The following is a 20,524-nucleotide window of genomic DNA, read 5'->3' as shown; positions in this document are numbered from 1 at the left end:
AAAAGAGGAAGAGGAAGCAAATCAAATAGAGAAGAAAAGGTAAAAGGTGCAGATGGAGAGATGATAATGGAAGAGAAGGCAGTAAGATGAAGATAGGCAGAGTATTTTAGGGAGTTGCTAAATGTGAAGGAGGACAGGAAGGGAAAGGTAGTTGCAGGGGGAAGTGCTAAGAAAATGACAGTTATAAGTGAGGAAAAAGGAGAAATAAGGAAAGATGAGGTGAAGGCAGTTGTCACGATGATGAGAGCAGGTAAGGCACCTGGGTTGGATGGATGCCATGCAGAATGTCTATATATATATATACATACATATACCAAGGCTTTTTCCCCTTTACAAGGGGGGTAGCCAAAAAGAAAAAGGCATAAAATCATTCCCACCCATTCCATCCCTGAATACACTCCACACCCCTCCACCCTCCCTCTATCTTAGCACCTCCTGAATGACGGGTCATCCCTGCGCCTTGTCCACTGCCCTGGGTCAGAAGCAGTTTCGCAAGACACAGCACATCCACAGCAAGGCCGCTTCATTAAATCGGCGACCACCCCTCTCCGTCCCCCCATTGCATAAAATGAGAGAATGGGGAGAAATCCCTTCGGGCTGCATCAAATTTTGCTCACACATACTACCTCACCCCCCCATCCACCCGCCCATTCCACCTCATGCAATCACAGCATCATCCATATACAACCATTCTCCATTCACCCCCGTCTTCTGTCCTCTTCCGTCCTTCCTCAACAGACATTCCCCTCTTCCCCAAAGCCCCCTTCACCCCATCCATCCACCTTATCCTAGGACGTCCCCTCATGTTCACTCCCTCCACATCTGCCTTCCATACCTCTTTTACTAGTCTTTCTTCACTCATTTTTTCCATGTGTCCAAACCATCCTAATATTCTTTCATCAACCCTATCTCCCAGCTCCTTTTCCACCCCTGTTCTCCTCCTCACCTCCTCATTTCTCACTCTATCTAGCCTAGTAACCCCCATCATACTTCTCAGACACCTCATCTCAAACACATTCAAACTCCTTCTCTCTTCTTCTCTTATGTTCCATGTTTCTGCCCCATACAGTGCTGTTGGCACAATCACTCCTTCATATAGTCTCCTCTTAGCATCCATTCCCAAATGTCTATTCCTCATTACACTCTTTAATCCACTAAGGCATTTACTCACTTCTCTCAATCTACATTCTACCTCCACTTTCACTCCACCTTTCCCTGCCACATTTGCACCCAAGTATCTAAAACTATCCACTTCCTCCAGTCGCTCTCCCTTAATGCTCACTTCCAGTCTACTGCCACTTTCACCCCTTGTACATCTCATCACCTTACTTTTACCCACATTTATCTTTAGCTTTCTTCTATCACATACTCTCCCAAACTCTGCCATCAACTTCCTCAATCCCTCCTCCGATCCTCCCACAAGCGCAGTGTCGTCTGCAAACAACAGCTGGCTCACCTCCCACTTTTCTCCATTTTCTTTAACCATCTCCAATCCCTTGCCCACTACCCTTGCATTTACCTCTCGCACCACCCCATCCATGTATAAGTTGAACAGCCAGGGCGACATAACGCATCCTTGACGAAGTCCCACCTTTACCTCGAACCACTCACTCTCTCCATTTCCAATTCTGACACAAGCTCTACTATTCTCATAAAAACTCTTGACAGCTCCCAGAAGCTTTCCTCCTATACCGTATATCTGCATAACCTCCCACAGTGCCTTCCTGTCTACCCTATCATAAGCCTTTTCCAGATCCATAAAAGCCCAAAAAACATCCTTCCCCTTTCCTATAGCTTTCTCACATATCTGTCTTACCACAAAGATCTGATCTACACAACCTCTACCTGTCCTAAATCCACACTGTTCCTCACCAGTTACTCCTTCTGTTCCTCTCCTAATCCTCTCAATCAAGATCCTCCCATAAGCCTTCCCAACTACACTCAACAAGCTAATCCCTCTGAAACTAATACATTCACACTTATATATAAAAATTACAGTGATGGACTGGCTGGGAAGGTAATTTAATGTTTGTTTAAGAGAGGGTAGAGTGCTGGAGGACTGGAGGAGTGCATGTATAGTTCCACTTTACAAAGTTAAGGGGAACAAGAGTGAGTGTAGTAGTTTCAGAGGGATAAATTTGTTTACAGTAGTTGGGAAGGCTTATGGGAAGGCCTTGATTGAGGGGATTAGGAGAGGAACAGAGGGAGTAATAGGAGAGGAACAGAGGGAGTAATTGGTGAGGAACAATATGGGTTTAGGACAAATAGGGGTTGCGTGGATTAGACTGTTGTGGTAACACATATGTGAGAAAGCTTTAGGAAAAGGTAAGGATGTTTTTTGGGCTTTTATTGATTTGGAAAAGGCTTATGACAGGGTAGACAGGAAGGCAATGTGGGAGGTATTGCAGATATATGGAATAACAGGAAAGCTTTTATGAGCAATCAAGATTTTTTAAGAGAATAGTAGAGCTTGTGTTAGAATCAGAAATGGAGTGGTTTGAGGTAAAGGTGGGACTTCATCATGGATGTGTTATGTTACCCTGGGTGTTCAATTTATACATGGATGGGGTGGTGTGAGATGTATATGCAAGGTTAATGGGTTGGGGATTGGAGAGGGTTAAAGAAAATAGAGAACAGTGGAAGATAAACCAGTTGTTGTTTGCTGATGACACTGCACTTGTAGCACGATCAGAGGAGGAATTGAGGATTTAGTGACAAATTTTGGGAGGGTGTTCGAAAGGAAGTTGAAGATGTGTGTAAAAGGTGATGAGATGTACAAGGGGAGAAAGTGGCAACAGGCTGGAAGTGAGTATTAAGGGAGAGAGACTGGAGGAAGTGGACAGTATTAGATACTTGGGTGTGAATGAGGCAAGAAAGGGAGGAATGGAGATTGAGAAGAGAGTAAATGCCTTGGGGGATTAAAAAGTGTAAAGAGAAATAGACATTTGGGAATGGATGATATGAGATTAAGAAGAGAGTAAATGCCTTGGGGGATTAAAAAGTGTAATGAGAAATAGACATTTGGGAATGGATGCTATGAGATTGTATGGAGTGATTGTACCGACAGCACTGTATGGGGCAGAAACATGGATAATAAGAGAAGAGAGGAGGAGTTTGTATTTACCTAGTTGTATTATACGGGAAGGGAGCTATGCTTATGGTGACCCGTCTGTATCTCTCAGCATCGTTTTTTTCTTAAAATCTTGAATAGTGTTTGCACACACTGTTTCTTTGTATAATTTGTTCCAAGTACCTATCACTCTGTGTGGGAAGCTATTTTTTTCAGATCTCTTCTGTAATTATCTTTTTTTTTAGTTTCTTTTCGTGTCCTCTTGTTTTTCCATTGTCCCATTTCAATAAGTCATTCTTATCTAAGATTTCCATTACCTTCATAATTCTATAGATAGTCTCCTCTTTCCCTTCTTTGTTCCAGAGTTGGTAAATCTAATTTGAACAGTCTTTGTTCATATGTCATTTTGGAAAGAGTTAGTGCCAGTTTTGTTGTTGCTCTTTGTATTCTAACTTCTTTATATTCTTTTTGGTACTGGGTGTCCATAGTGTTGCTGCGTACTTGAGTTTTGGTCTTATTAGTGTAGTTAAATTTTCTTTTAGCATTTCCTCATCCAAAGAGGCAAAGGTCTTTCATCCATTTCAATAATTTTCCTCTGATGCCACCTATTGATTCTATCTTCCTTATTAGTTTATTGTGTTTGGGATGAGGTGCCTGTAAAGTATGATAGGGGTCACAAGGCTGGATAGAGTGAGAAATGAGGAGTGAGGAGAACAGGGGTGGAAAGGGAGTTTGGAGATAGGGTTGATGAGAGAGTATTGGGATGACTTAGACATATGGGAAGAATGGGAGAAGAAAGATTAGCAAAAGGTGTGGAAGGCATCAGTGGAAGGAGTGAACACGAGGGGGCAACCAAGGATGAGATTGATGGATGGGGTAATAGGGGCATTGGGAAAGAGAGGAATGTCTGTTGAGGAAAGGTGGGAGAGGACATGATGGGGTAAATGGAGAATGGTTGTGTATGCATGATGCTGTGATGCATGAAGGGGGAGTGGGTGGGGGATGTGGGGTGAGGGAGTATTTATAATAATAAATTGACACTGCCCGAAGGGATTTCTTCCTGTCTTCTCCATTTCTGCATGAAGTGAAGGAGAATGGGGTCACCAGTTTGATGAAGCGGCCTTGCTGTGGTTGTGCTGTGTCTTGCGACACTGCTTCTGACCCAGGGCAGTGGGCGAGATGCAGGGATGACCTATCATGCAAGAGCCAAGATAAGGAGTGGGGGTGGATGGGAGTGGAGTATGTGGGAATGGAATGGGTGGGAGTGGTTTTTATGCCTTTGTTTTAAGGCTACCTCCCTTGTAAGGGGGGAAAAACCTTTGGTATTTGTATGTCTATTGTACTGTCCATTTTTTCTTTTTCTTAGCAATTTCTTCATACTTTGAGTATTCTCCTGAAAAACTTTTGTTGTTCTTCACTCCTTATCTAATTTCTTTTACATGCTCCTGTGTCTTTGCACTTTCATTATGTTGCAATTTTTCTGGGCCAAAGTTTTTTAAACTTTCCCCTTCCCTTCCCTATGGTGGGGGAAAAGAATGCTGCCACCAAGTATTCCCATTTGGATCACAAGAGGCAAGTAAAATGGGACAAGGATTGGGACTAAGCATCCTTCTCCCTGTAGCCCCACAGGGGACATTCCTAAAAAAGTAAAGGCATAAGAGGGTCTAGGAGTTTTCAACCAGTACTCTGGATGTGGTACAGATGAGAGTAAAAGGAAAGAGATAGGTAGTATGCTTGTAAGAAGAAAGATGGATGTGATGGCTTTGAGTGAAACTAAGTTGGGAAGGAAGGGCGAGTGTGTTAGGGAGTATACCTGGAAGGTTCTCAGGAGTGAAGAGAGGGCAAGGGAGAGAAGGGGTGGCTATACTAGTAAGTGAAGAGATGGGTAAATGTGTGGAGTGGAAGGAGGTTTCTTCAAGGTTAATGTGGATGAAGATGAAACTGGAAAAGGAGATGTGGGTTTTTGTAAGTGCATATGGGTCTGGTAGTAAGAAGAGTGTAGAAGAAAGGGAGGCTTTTTGGATAGATTGTAAGTGCATAGAGGGATTAGGGAGGAACATCAATGTAGTTGTATTGGGAAACCTTAATGCTAGGGTAGGAAATGAACCAATTGACGGAGTGGTTGGGAAATGTGGAGTTCCAGGAAAGAATCATTGTGAAGAGTTGATGGTGGAGATGTGTCTAGGAAGAAGAAGAAGAAGAAGAAGAAGAAAAAAAAAAAAAAAAAAGTTGATGATAGCAAATACACTGTTTTGGAAGAAAGTCAAGCATAAAAACACATGGGAGAGGGTGGTGGATGGTAGGGTGGTAGAGTGTTAATGGACTATGTGGTGGTAGATAGGAGTATAATAGGAAGAATTAAGGATGTATATGTTCTAAAGGGAGAGAGTGGGGGAATATCAGATCATTTTTTGGTGGTAGGTAAGTTGAGAGTGGGGGATAGATTGAGAAAGAGGAAAAGGACAAGGTAGGGAGGTGCTTGGAGTGAAATGGTTAAATGAGAAGGAAAAGGATAAGTACAAGAAGAAGCTGAGAGAGGAGTGGGAGGGAGTGAAGGAGGAATGGGGATGGTTCAAGGAGGAAGTCACAAGGTGTACAATGATGGTGTGTGGAACAAGAAGAACGGGAGGAAATAGAATGAAGGGTAGTGAGTGGTGGAATAAAGAAACAAAGAAGGTTGTAGAAGATAAGACGCGAGCTTTCAAAGATTTATTACAAAATAGGACGAGGGAGTCATATGAGAGGTACAAAGAAAAGAGAAGAGAAGCAAAGCACAAGATAAAGGAGAGCAGATGTGAAATGGGGTAAGAGTATGACAGAAAATTTTGAAAGTAATAAAAAGATGTTTTGGAAAGAAATTAAGAAAGAGGAGGCAAATCAAGTAGAGAAGAAAAGGTAAAAGGTGCAGATGGAGAGATGATAATGGAAGAGAAGGCAGTAAGAGGAAGATGGACAAAGTATTTAACCCCTTCGATACGATGACGCCTACGTAGGTGTCATGGGGAGCAAGTGGGTACGTGAGGATGCCTATGTCGGCGTCTTGATTATATTTGTTGTAGTTGTACCCCCATACTCTGTAAACTGGCTTCATCATATTTTCTATGGTTATCAAAATTCACGGGTGAAAGAGAGAACGAGCAATACAGCGGTGACTTGATTTTTTATAATGTGAGTATTATGATGCAACATCGCACATCTGGCAGCTAATGCTGCCCGCGAGATCTTGGCCTGGAGTAAAGGGGTTATGGGAGTTGCTAAATGTGAAGGAGGATAGGGAGGGGAAAGGGAGTTGCTAAATGTGAAGGAGGATAGGGAGGGGAAAGGGAGTTGCTAAATGTGAAGGAGGATAGGGAGGGGAAAGGTAGTTGCAGTGGGAGGTGCTAAAAAAATTACTGTGAAGATTGAGGAAAATGGAGAAATAAGGAAGGATGAAGTGAAGGCAGTTGTTAAGATGATGTGAGCAGTTAAATCACCTGGTCTGGATAGATGCCATTCAGAATGTCTGAAAAATTGAGGTACAGTGATGGACTGGCTGGTGAGATTATTTAATGTTTGTTTGAGAAAGGGTAGAGTGTTGGAGGACTGGAGGAGTGCCTGTATAGTTCCACTTTACAATGGAAAAGGGGACAAGTGTGAGTGTAGTAGTTTCAGAGGGATTAGTTTGTTAAGTGTAGTTGGGAAGGCTTATGGGAGGATTTTGATTGAGAGGATTGGGAGAGGAACAGAGGGAGTAGGTGAGGAACAGTGTGGTTTTAGGACAGGTAGAGGTTGCATAGATCAGATTTTTGTGGTAAGACATATGTGAGAAAGCTGTAGGAAAAGGTAAAGATGTTTTTGTGGGCTTTTATGGATCTGGAAAAGGCTTATGACTGGGTAGACAAAGAGGCACTATGGGAGGGATTGCAGATACACAGGATAAGAGGATTGCTTTTAGGAGCAGTCAAGAGTTTTTACGAGAGTAGAGCATGTGTCAGGATTAGAAATGGAGAGAGTGGTTCGAGGTAAAGGTGGGGCTTTGTCAGGGATGTGTTATGTCACCCTGGCTGTTCAACTTATACATGGATGGGGTGGTGCGAGAGGTGAATGCAAGGGTGGTGGGTCAGGGATTAGAGATGGTTAAAGAAAATGGAGAAAAGTGGGAGGTGAGCCAGCTGTTGTTTGCAAACGACACTGCACTTGTATTAGGATCAGAAGAGGGATTGAGGAAGTTAGTGACAGAGTTTGGGAGAGTGTGTGAAAGAAGGAAGCTGAAGATAAATGTGGGTAAAAATAAGGTGATGAGATGTACAAGGGGTGAAATTGGCAGCACACTGGAAGTGAGCATTAAGGGACGAGAGACTGGAGGAAGTGGATAGTTTTAGATACTTGGGTGTGAATGTGGCAGGAAAGGGAGTGGAAGTGGAGGTAGAATGTAGATTGAGAGAAGCAAGTAAATGCCTTGGTGGATTGATAAGTGTAATGTGAAATAGAAATCTGGGAATGGATGCTAAGAGGAGGTTATATGAAGGAGTGATTGTGCCAACAGCATTGTATGGGGCAGAAACATGGAACATGAGAGAGAAAGAGAGAAGAAGTTTGAATGTGTTTGAGATGAAATGTCGGAAGTATGATAGGGGTTACAAGGCTAGAGTGAGAAATGAGGTGAGGAGAACAGGGGTGGAAAGGGAACTAGGAGATAGGGTTGATGAAAAAGTATTGGGATGGTTTGGACACATGGAAAGAATGAATGAAGAAAGATTAGTAAATGAAGTGTGGAAGGCGGAGGTGGAAGGAGTGAATATGAGGGGGCGTCCTAGGATGAGATGGATGGATGCTGTGAAAGGGGCTTTACAAAAGAGAGGAATGTCTGTAGAGGAAGAATGGGAGAGGACAAAAGATAGGGGTGAATGGAGAAGGGTTGTGTATAGATGAGGCTGTAATGCATGAGGGGGAGGTGGGGGATGGGGGGTGAGGAAGTATGTATGAGAAAAAATTTGACGCAGCACGAAGGGATTTCTCCCTGTCTTCTCCTTTTCTGCATGAGGGGGCGGAGAGGGGGGTCGCTGAATTTATGAAGCGGTCTTGCTGTGGATGTGCTGTCTTGCGACACTTCTTCTGACCCAGGGCAGTGTACAGGATGCAGGGATGACCCGTCATGCAGGAGGTGCACAGATTGGAGGGAGGGAGGAGGGTGGAGGGGAGTGGAATATATGGGTAATGAAATGGGTGGGAGTGATTTCTATGCCTTTTTCTTTTTGGCTACCCCCCCGTGTAAGCGAGAAAAATCCTTTGGTATATGTATGCTCCACACTAACATTCCCCAGACATACATACATCAAAGGCTTTTACCCCCTACATGGGGGGTAGCCAAACAGAAAAAGGCAAAGAAACCACTCCCACCCATTCCATTTCCTATATATTCCACTCCCTTCCACCCTCCCTCTTATCTTGGCGCCTCCTGGATGACGGGTCATCCCTGCATCCTGTCCACTGCCCTGGGTTAGAAGCAGTGTCGCAAGATGCAGCACATCCACAGCAAGGCCACTTCATAAATTTGGTGACCCCCCTCTCTGTCCCCTCATGCAGAAAAGGAGAAGACGGGGAGAAATCCCTTCGGGCTGCATAAATTTTTTTTTCTCATACTTCTTCACCCCCCAATCCCCCACCCAGTCCCCCTCATGCATCACAGCATCATCTATACACAACCCCTCTCCATTCACCACTATCTCCTGTCTTTCCTCCACAGACATTCCTCTTTTTTGTAATGCCCCTTTCACCCCACCCATCCATCTCATCCTAGGATGCCCCCTTACACTCACTCCTTCCACACTTCTTTTATTAATCTTTCTCCACTCATTCTTTCCATGTGTCCAAACCATCCTAATACTCTTTCATCAACCCTATCTCCCAACTCCCTTTCCACCCCTGTTTTCCTCCTCACCTCCTCATTTCTCACTCTATCTAGCCTAGTAACCCCTATCATACTTCTCAGACATTTCCATCTCAAACACATTCAAACTCCTTCTCTCTTCCTCTCTCATGTTCCATGTTTCTGACCCATACAATGCTGTTGGCACAATCACTCCTTCATATAACCTCCTCTTAGCATCCATTCCAAGATGTCTATTTCACATTACACTTACCAATCCACCAAGGCATTTACTCGCTTCTCTCAATCTAATATCTATTTCCACCCCCACTCCTCCCTTTCCTGCCACATTCACACCCAAGTATCTAAAACTATCCACTACCTCCAGTCTTTCACCCTTAATGATCACTTCCAACCTGCTGTCACTCTCCCCCCTTGTACATCTCATCACCTTACTTTTGCCCACATTTATCTTCATCTTCCTTCTTTCACACACCTTCTCAAACTCTGTCACTAACTTCCTCAGATCCTGCTACAAGCGCAGTGTCGTCAGCAAACAGCAACTGGCTCACCTCCCACTTTTCTCCATTTTCTTTAATCATCTCCAATCCCTGACCCACTACCCTTGCATTCACCTCTCGCATCAACCCATCCATGTAAAGATTGAACAGCCAGGGTGACATAACACATCCCTAACGAAGTCCCACCTTTACCTCAAACCATTCACTCTCCATTTCTAATGCTAACACAAGCTCTACTACCTTCGTAAAAACTCTTGACTGCTCTTAACAGCTTTCCTCCTATCCCATATATCAGCAGTACCTCCCACAGTGCCTTCCTGTCCACCCTGTTGTAAGCCTTTTCCAGATCCATAAAAGCCCAAAAAACAACCTTACCTATTCCTATAGCTTTTTCACATATTTGTCTTACCACAAAAATCTGATCTACACATCCCCTACCTGTCCTAAACCCACACTGTTCCTCACCAATTACTCCCTCTGTTCCTCTCCTAATCCTCTCAATCAAGATCCTTCCATAAGCCTTCCCAACTACATTCAACAAGCTGATCCCTCTGAAACTACTACATTCACACTTGTCCCCCTTTCCCTTGTAAAGTGGAACTATACAGGCACTCCTCCAGTCCTCTGGCACTCTACCCTCTCTCAAACAAACATTAAAAAACCTCACCAGCCAGTCCACCATCATTGTACCCCCTTTCTTCACCCATTCTGCATGGCATCCATCCAGACCAGGTGCCTTACCTACTCTTATCATCTTAACAGCTGATTTCACTTAATCCTTCCCTATTTCTCCTCCATTTTCCTCACTCATTACTCACATTTTCTTAGCGCTTCTCACTGCAACTACCTTTCCTCCTTCACATTTAGCAACTCCCTAAAATACTCTGCCCACCTTCCTCTCACTGCCTTCTCTTCCATTATCATCGCTCCATCTGCACCTTTTACCTTTTCTTCTCTACTTGATTCGCCTCCTCTTTCTCTTTTAATTTCCTTCCAAAACATCTTTTTATTGCTTTCAAAAATTTTCTGTCATACTTTTACCCCATTTCACATCTGCTCTCCTCTATGCTTCCTTTATCTTATGCTTAACTTCCCTTCTCTTTACTTTGTACCTCTCATACAATTCCCTCGTCCTAATTTGTAGCCAATCTATCTCTTCTCTAAGTGACTTATGGTCCTGCTTGGAGGATGTTGTCAGTTTCTGGAGGCCACAGGTCTTCTGCAAGAGAAACCAAGGGTGACGAATTGATTGAATATCAATGAGATGATGCTTCTCGATCTTGCCATTTCTGGTGCTATGTCATGTCCCCTTGTAGGTGCTTACTTGGAGAAAGGAGTCAGTGTGTGAAGCAATGCATTCCCCCCTGATATGTACACACATACATATACAAAGGGCATTTTATCCCATTACAAGGAAGGTAGCCAAAATCAGATGGCAAATTCCATTTCCACCCATTTCATCCCCACCCACTCCACTCCCACCACCCCTCCCTCTTTTCTTGGCTCTTCATGGAAGACACAGCACATCCACAGCAAGACCACTTCATTTAATCAGTGTCCCCCCCCTCTCCATCCCCTCATGCAGAAAAAGAGATGGGGAATAATCTCTTCTAGTGTTTGGGATAAATTAAAATCTCTTCCCCTGATATGTACTCTTAATTAATAATGAGGGTGGTTGTCATGCCTTCACTCATTATGAGAATGTGATGCAAGTTTGAATAATTAAAAGCATAAAGAATCTACTTAAAAATGGCAATATTAGTAATAATATCAATCAGTTTCCAAGCTTTTCTTTCAAGAAACCAACTCCAAGACTGCAGCAACAGTACCAAAAAAGCCAGCGAGTCATGTCAAACCCAATGATTTCTGGTCCATATTGAAAGCATTCTGGTAAATATCAGTTCCCAGGGCTGTATATCTTACAAGTGTTATGAGTCTTTGTATCCAGATGACAAGATTCTTTTGCACAAGTAGCAGCCACAAAACAATGAGAATACAATGTCACAGAAAGACATAGGAAGAAAAATAAATAAACTAAATAAATCTTACCTCTTTACTTCTTTAACTTTTTCTGCATAATCTTACCTCTTTCTTTACTTCTTTAACTTTTTCTGCATGTTTGTTCAGTATGTGTTTGTGAACAAACTCTGCTCCTTTGAATTTTTTTCCACATAATGGGCACTGCCATTTGTCTTTAGCAACTTCCTGAGTGTTCGCCTGCACAAATTTTTCAACTTCACCCTCAGCTTCCTTCAAACCTGAGAATTTAAATAATAATATAAATGTTAATATATACATGTAGGAACTATACAGGCACTTCTCTAGTCCTCCAGCACCCTACTCTCTCTTAAACATTAAACCTCACCAGCCAGTCCACCATCACTGTACCTCCTTTTTTCAGACATTCTGCATAGCATCCATCCAACCCAGATGCCTTACCTGCTCTCATCATCTTAACAGCTGATTTCACTTCATCTTTCCTCATTTCTTCTTTTTCCTCACTCCTCACTCATTTTCTTAGTGCTTCCCACTGCAACTACCTTTTCTTCCCTATCCTCCTTCACATTTAGCAACTCCCTAAAATACTCTGCCCACCTTCCTCTCACTGCCTTCTCTTCCAATGTCATCTCTCCATCTGCACCTTTTCTTCTCTACTTGATTCGCCTCCTCTTCCTCTTTTAATTTCTTTCCAAAACATTTTTTTATTACTTTCAAAAATTTCTGTCATACTCTTACCATATTTCACATCTACTCTCCTCTTTGCCTCCTTTATCTTATGCTTTACATCTCTTTACTTTGTACCTCTCATACAACTCCCTTATCCTAATTTGTAACCAATCTATGAAAGCCTGCTTCTTCCCTTCTACACCCTTCTTCACTTCCTCATCCCACCACTCACAACCCTTCCTTCTATTTCCTCCTGTCCTCTTTGTTCCACACACCATTCCCTTTACAAGGGAAAGGGGGGCAAGTGTGAGTGCAGCAGTTTCAGAGGGATTAGGTTGTTAAGTGTAGTTGGGAAGGCTTATGGGTCTTGATTGAGAGGATTAGGAGAGGAACAGAGGGAGTAATTGGTGAGGAACTGTGGGTTTAGGATAGGTAGCTGTTGTGTAGATCAGATTTTTGTGGTAAGACGTATATGAGAAAACTATAGGAGAAAGTAAGGATGTTTTTTGGGCCTTTATGGATCTGGAAAAGGCTTATGGCAGGGTAGACAGGAAGGCACTGTGGGAGGTACTGCAGATATATGGGACAGGAGGAAAGCTGTTAAGAGCAGTCAAGAGTTTTTTCGAGAGAAGTAGAGCTTGTGTTAGGATTAGAAATGGAGAGAGTGAGTGGTTTGAGGTAATGGTGGGACTTCGTCAGGGATGTGTTATATCACCCTGGCTGTTCAACTTATACATGGATGGGGTGGTGTGAGAGGTGAATGCAAGGGTAGTGGGGCTGGGACTAGAGATGGTTAAAGAAAATGGAGAAATGTAGGAGATAAGCCAGTTGTTGTTTGCGGACAACACTGCGCTTGTAGCAGGATCAGAGGAGGGATTGAGGAAGTTATGGACACAGTTTGTGAAGGTGTGTGAAAGAAGGAAGTTAAAGATAAATGTGGGCAAAAGTAAGGTAATGAGATGTACAAGGGGAGAGAGTGGCAACAGGCTGGAAGTGAGTATTAAGGAAGAGAGACTGGAGGAATTGGATAGTTTTAGTTACTTGGGTGCAAATGTAGCAGGAAAGGGAGTGGGGGGTGGAGGTAGAATGTAGATTAAGAAGCAAATAAATTCCTTGGGGGATTAAAAAGTGTAATGAGAAATAGACATTTGGGAATGGATGATAAGAGGAGATTCTATGAGGTAGTGATTGTGCTGACAGCACTGTACAGGGCAGAAACATGGAGCATAAGAGAGGAAGAGAGGAGTTTGAATGTGTTTGAGATGAAATGCCTGAGAAGTATGATAGGAGGGGGTTTGCCGAATTAATGAAGCGGCCTTGCTGTGGATGTGCTGTGTCTTGCTGTGCTGGTAGTGATGTGTAAGTGTAGTGATGCTAAAGATAGAAGAGACAATGCCTGGAAAAGATAGAGAAAAAAAGAAAAAGAAGAAGAAAAAAGGCAAACATACATCAAACTGAGAAATGACTATATAGATATACGTACATACATATACCAAGGGTTTTTCCCCCTTACAAAGGAGGTAGCCAAAAAGGAAAAGGCATAAAATCATTCCCACCCATTCCATCCCTGAATACACTCCACACCCCTCCACCCTCCCTCTTATCTTAGCACCTCCTGGATGACGGGTCATCCCTGCACCTTGTCCACTGCCCTGGGTCAGAAGCAGTGTCGCCAGACACAGCACATCCACAGCAAGGCCGCTTCATTAAATCGGCGACCCCACCTCTCTGTCCCCCCATGCATAAAAGGAGAGGACGGGGAGAAATCCCTTCGGGCTGCGTCAAATTTTGCTCACACATACTACCTCACCCCCCATCCCCCCCGCCCATTCCACCTCATGCATCACAGCATCATCCATATACAACCATTCTCCATTCACCCGTCTTCTGTCCTCTCCCGTCCTTCCTCAACAGACATTCCCCTCTTCCCCAAAGCCCCCTTCACCCCATCCATCCACCTCATCTTAGGATGTCCCCTCATGTTCACTCCCTCCACATCTGCCTTCCATATCTCTTTTACAATTCTTTCTTCACTCATTCTTTCCATGTGTCCAAACCATCCTAATACTCTTTCATCAACCCTATCTCCCAACTCCCTTTCCACCCCTGTTCTCCTCCTCACCTCCTCATTTCTCACTCTATCCTAGTAACCCCCATCATACTTCTCAGAAACCTTATCTCAAACACATTCAAACTCCTCTCTTCCTCTCTTATGTTCCATGTAGATATACGTAGAGAGGAAAAAAGAATTCCATGTTCCATGTAGATATACGTAGAGAGGAAAAAAGAAACTACAAAAAAGATATAAAAGACAAATGCAAATACCAATCTAAATTATTTTACAGATATGTAAATGACAAACTAAAAGACAAATATGAAATAGTGAAACTGCGCGAAGGAAATAAAGAATATATAGATGTAGAAATAGCTTTAGTAATGACCAGGCATTTTAATTCTGTATTTACAACTGAAAGCTCTCAATTTTGGGATGAAGGACAGAGTATGATCCCCCAAAATTAAAGGAATAACAGTGACACAGAAAGAAATAAGGGACCAAATAAAAAAAATCTTGATGTCAGAAAGTCATATGGGCCTGATGGAACAGCGAACTGAATATTGAAATAATGTATAGATGAACTTACAGACAAAATACACAAGATAATTGACTTCTCACTCAAAGAAGGAAATGTACTACAAGATTGGAAAAATGCAAATATTGTACCAATATACAAAGGAGACAAAGAAAATCTGACAAACTATAAAGCAATATCCCTTACAAGCACAAATGCAAAAATATGCGAAGTTATTAAAAATAAATGGATTAAACACTTGGAAGAGAACAATATACTAAACCCTAAACAATTTGTATTTAGAAATGGAATATCATGTACCACAAACTTAAAATGTTTTTACTTAAGACTAATTGAAATAATACACGAAAGAGAGGGATGGGCCAATTGTGCTTTCTTGAACTTACAAGAGGCTTTTGACAAAGTACCACTCAAAAAACTACAAAGAAAAATTGAAATAATTGGTGGAAATACAATGAAAATTATTGGAATAGATGAAAGATTTCTTGAACGGAAGGAAAATGAAGGTGGTACTTGAGAGACAAGAACCCAAAAATTAGGAAGATATGATAAGCAGAGTCCCACAAGGCTCTGTATTGGCTCCAATAATGTTTGCCATTTAGATAAATGACATGGATGAAGACATGGAATATTTTGTGTACTTCTTTAGAGATGATGCAAAACTATTAGACATACAGAGGAAGATTACAAATCTTTTCAAGAAGACCTGGATTAAGTCTGGAAATGGAATCAAAAGAGTGAAGTGAACTTCAACATTAAGAAATGTAGTATAATGGAATTTGGAAAAAGCAAAAATAGAAACTAGGGGTCAATATAAAATTGGTACAAAGGAAGTTAAAAAAGTAAACTCGGAAATGACCAGACAAACATGTCAACAACTTTGACTTCATGGATGAAGAAATGGTAAAGAAAATACAAGTTACACAGATAAGATCAAAATTTGAATACACAGTCTCACTATGGACACCTAGTGGAAAAAAAAAAAAAAAAATTTAGAAAGAATTCAAAGAGCAATGACAAAGATGGCCCCAACACTTTGCAATCTGACATACAAACAAAGATTGGCTAAACTAAATTTACCAACCCTGGAACAAAGAGAAAGAGGTAATTTTATAAACATTTATACATGCATACATATACCAAAGGCTTTTTCCCTCTTACAAGGGAGGTAGCCAAAAAACAATGGCATAAAAACCATTCCTACCCATTCCATCTCTAATACACTCTACTCCCCTCCACCCTCCATCTTATCTTAGCACCTCCTGGATGATGGGTCATCCCTGAATCTTGTCCACTCCCCTGGGTCAGAAGCAGTGTCACAAGACACAGCACATCCATAGCAAGGCCGCTTCACTTAAATCAGTGACCCCCCCCCCTCTGTCCCCCTATGAAGAAAAGAAGACAGGGAGAAATCCCTTCGGGCTGTGTCAAATTTTGCTCACACATACTACCTCACCCCCCACCCATTCCACCTCATGCATCACAGCATCATCCATATACAACCTTTTTCCATTCACCCCTGTCTTCTGTCCTCTCTTGTCCTTCCTCAACAGGCATTCCCCTCTTCCCCAAAGCCCCCTTCACCCATCTCATCCCAGGTCTCCCCCTCATGTTCACTCGCTCCTCATCTACCTTCCATACCTCTTTTACTAGTTTTTCTTCACTCATTCTTTTTATATGTCCAAACAATCCCAACACTCTTTCATCCACCCTATCTCCAAACTCCTTACCACCCCTGTTATCCTCCTTACTCCATCCAGCCTAGTAACCCCTATCATACTTCTCAGACACCTCATCTCAATCACATTCAAACTCCTCCTCTCTTCCTCTCTTATGTTCCATGTTTCTGCCCCATACTGTGCTGTTGGCACAATCACTCCTTCATACAGTCCCAAATGTCTATTCCTCATTACACTTTATAATCCACCAAGGCATTTACTCGATTCTCTCAATCTACATTTTACCTCCACCTCCACTCCACCCTTTCCTACCACATTCGCAACCAAGTATCTAAAACTATCCACTTCCTCCAGTCGCTCTCACTTAATGCTCACTTCCAGTCTGCTGCCACTTTCACCCCTTGTACATCTCATCACCTTACTTTTACCCACATTGTATAGGCCTCCTAACCTCAGCATTGAGCAGACTGATCCCCTGATTCATGAAATTCAGAGCGTCCCAGTACAAAAAGGTTGTGACCATGGGAGATTTTGATTATAGAGACATTGACTGGGAAAATTTAATAGATCATGAAGCAAAGAAATTCCTAGATGTGGTGCTGGATAATTTCTTAAAACAAGTGATTACTGATCCTACAAGGGGACAAAATACCCTGGACTTAATTTCAACTAATAATAAGCACCAAATTAGCAGCGTAATAGTGGGAGATAGTCTAGGCTCTGGCGATCATCAAGAAATAAGATTTAATGTTATTTGGGAAAAACTAAAAAGTACGAATAACGTCCAAGTACCAGACTTCAGGAAAGCAAACTTTGGCAATATAAAAACCTTTTTGAAATTGAAGACGAAATGTCATGCAGATGTTTCAAACATTGTCAGGTCTCGGTGCGTGACCGGGGGTAAGGTCATGACTAGGGGTTGGGTCACGGAGGGTAATATGCATACCTTGGGTCAGGTCATTTGGGGGCGAGGGCTCAACAGACAGGTCAGCGATTTGGAGGAAATGTATAGCAATCTACCTGATCTAATTATTAATGCACAAAACACATTTATCCCCCTAAAGTCAATACGGAAAAATAGTAATACTCCCAAATGGATGACGGACAGATTGAAAGATGAGATTGGAATGAAAAGAGGACTTTACATAAAAATAAAAAATGGGGAATCACACCTTAGATCAAGATATAATGAAATGGCAAAGCTGGTTAAAAGGAATACACGTACAGCGAAACATAATTATGAAATTAAGGTTGCCAGTCAAGCAAAATCCAACCCAAAGGGTTTCTTTCATGTCTATAGAACAAAAAATAAAGAATAGGACCAATTAAAAATGAAGAAAATGTCATGATAGAATCGGAGGAAAAAATGAGTGAGGAGTTTAACAATAATTTTCTATTGGTGTTTACTAATCAGAGGTTAAAGTACCTGACTGCGATCTGATTTTCAGAGAGGATGCAGAAAGTACATACATATACCAAAGGCTTTTTTCCCCCTACATGGGGGGTAGCCAAAATAAAAAAGGCATAGAAACCACTCCCACCCATTCCAATTCCTATATATTCCACTCCCCTCCACCCTCCTCCCTCCCTCATATCTTGGCACCTCCTGGATGACAGGTCATCCCTGCATCCTGTACACTGCCCTGGGTCAGAAGCAGTGTCGCAAGACACAGCACATCCACAGCAAGGCTGCTTCATAAATTCGGCAACCCCCCCCCCCCTCTCCATCCCCTCATGAAAAAAAGGAGAAGACGGGAAGAAATCCCTTCGGGCTGCGTCAATTTTTTTTTTCTCATACATACTTCCTCACCCCCCATCCCCCACCCACTCCACCTCATGTATCACAGCATCATCTATACACATCCCCTCTCCATTCACTCCTATCTTCTGTCTTCTCCCGTCCTTCCTCAACAGACATTCCTCTCTTTTGTAATGCCCCTTTCACCCCATCCATCAATCTCATCCTAAGATGCCCCCTCATATTCACTCCTTCCACGTCTGCCTTCCACACTTCTTTTACTAATCTTTCTTCACTCATTCTTTCCATGTGTCCAAACCATCCTAATACCCTTTCATCAACCCTATCTCCCAGTTCCCTTTCCACCTCTGTTCTCCTCCTCACCTCCTCATTTCTCACTCTATCTAGCGTAGTAACCCCTATCATACTTCTCAGACATTTCATCTCAAACACATTCAAACTCCTTCTCTCTTCCTCTCTCATGTTCCATATTTCTGCCCCGTACAATGCTGTTGGCACAATCACTCCTTCATACAACCTCCTCTTAACATCCATTATCAAATGTCCATTTCTCATTACACTTTTCAATCCGCCAAGGCATTTACATGCTTCTCTCAATCTACATTCTACCTCCACCCCCAATCCTCCCTTTCCTGCCACATTCACACCCAAGTATCTAAAACTATCCACTTCCTCCAGTCTTTCACCCTTAACCACTTCACTACAGGACTTAAATCTCGCGGGCAGCAGCCAATGCCAGCCGTACGACGTGTCGTAATAATACTCGCATCATAAAATATAGTCACAGCTTATATCGATCGTTCTCTCTTTCACCCATGAATTTTGAAAACCACAGAGAATGGGATTAAGAGCAGATTAGGGAGAATGTAAAAACACAGGGGCGACTACAATAAATATAATCAAGACGCCGATATGGCAGCGTCGCGAATCCACTTGCTCCTCATGATGCCTACGTGTGCGGCACCGTATGGAAGGGGTTAATGCTCACCTCCAGCCTGCTGTCACTCTCTCCCCTTGTACAGCTCATCACCTTACTTTTACCCACATTTATCTTCAGCTTCCTTCTTTCACACACCTTCTCAAACTCTGTCACTAACTTCCTCACTCCCTCCTCTGATCCTGCTCCAAGCGCAGTGTCGTCAGCAAACAGCAACTGGCTCACATCCCACTTTTCTCCATTTTCTTTAATCATCTCCAACCCGACCCACTACCCTTGCATTTACCTCTCGCACCAACCCATCCATGTAAAGACTGAACAGCTAGGGCGACATAACGCATCCCTGATGAAGTCCCACCTTTACCTCAAACCATTCACTCTCTCCATTTCTAATGCTAACACAAGCTCTACTACTCTCGTAAAAACTCTTGACTGCTCTTAACAGCTTACCTCCTATCCCATAGATCTGCAGTACCTCCCACAGTGCCTTCCTGTCTACCCTGTCATTAGCCTTTTCCAGATCCATAAAAGCCCAAAAAACATCCTTACCTTTTCCTATAGCATTCTCACATATCTGTCTTACCACAAAGATCTGATCTACACATCCCCTACCTGTCCTAAACCCACACTGTTCCTCACCAATTACTCCCTCTGTTCCTCTCCTAATCCTCTCAATCAAGACCCTCCCATAAGCCTTCCCAACTACACTCAACAAGCTGATCCCTCTGAAACTACTACATTCACACTTGTCCCCTTTTCCTTTGTAAAGTGGAACTATACAGGCACTCCTCCAGTCCTCCGGCACTGTACCCTCTCTCAAACAAACATAAAATAACCTCACCAGCCAGTCCACTATCACTGTACCTCCTTTCTTCAGACATTCTGCATGGCATCCATCCAGACCAAGTGCCTTACCTGCTCTCATCATCTTAACAGCTGCTTTCACTTCATCCTTCCCTATTTCTCCTCCATTTTCCTCACTCATCACTCACATTTTCTTAGCGCTTCCCACTGCAACTATCTTTCCCTCCCTATCCTCCTTCACATTTAGCAACTCCCTAAAATACTCTGCCCACCTTCCTCTCACTGCCTTCTCTTCCATTATCATCTCTCCATCTGCACATTTTACCTTTCCTTCTCTACTTGATTCGCCTCCTTTTTCTCTTTTAATTTCCTTCCAAAACATCTTTTTATTGCTTTCAAAATTTTGTCATACTCTTACCCTATTTCACATCTGCTCTCCTCTTTGCTTCCTTTATCTTATGCTTAACTTCCCTTCTCTTTACTTTGTACCTCTCATACGATTCCCTCGTCCTAATTTGCAGTCAATCTATGAATGCCTTCTTCCCTTCTACACATTTCTTTGCTTCCTCATCCCACCACTCACTACCTTTCCTTCTTTTTCCTCCCACCCTCCTTGTTCCACACACCATCTTTGCACACCTTATGACT

General features: G+C 42.6%; 1 protein-coding gene across 6 annotated transcripts in view; it reads right to left on the bottom strand.

Moving 5' to 3' along the window:
- Nucleotides 1-20,524, bottom strand: part of Ars2 (arsenic resistance protein 2) — a 314,986-nt gene that overhangs the window by 83,433 nt on the left and 211,029 nt on the right. For all 6 annotated transcript variants that reach the window (XR_012966393.1, XM_076185179.1, XM_076185183.1 and 3 more), the window contains exon 15: nucleotides 11,525-11,697. Coding sequence is in view for 5 of the 6 variants with exons in the window: in XM_076185179.1 (XP_076041294.1) it covers nucleotides 11,525-11,697 (173 nt within the window). In the remaining variant the exon portion in view is untranslated. The remainder of the gene's footprint in view (nucleotides 1-11,524; nucleotides 11,698-20,524) is intronic.

This window comes from Oratosquilla oratoria, chromosome 5, assembly GCF_046742065.1.
Source record: "Oratosquilla oratoria isolate Oo_2021 chromosome 5, ASM4674206v1, whole genome shotgun sequence".
Classification (NCBI taxonomy): Eukaryota; Metazoa; Arthropoda; class Malacostraca; order Stomatopoda; family Squillidae; genus Oratosquilla; species Oratosquilla oratoria.
The sequence above is the reverse complement of the archived record's forward strand: the minus strand, read 5'-3'. Positions and strand labels throughout refer to the sequence as shown.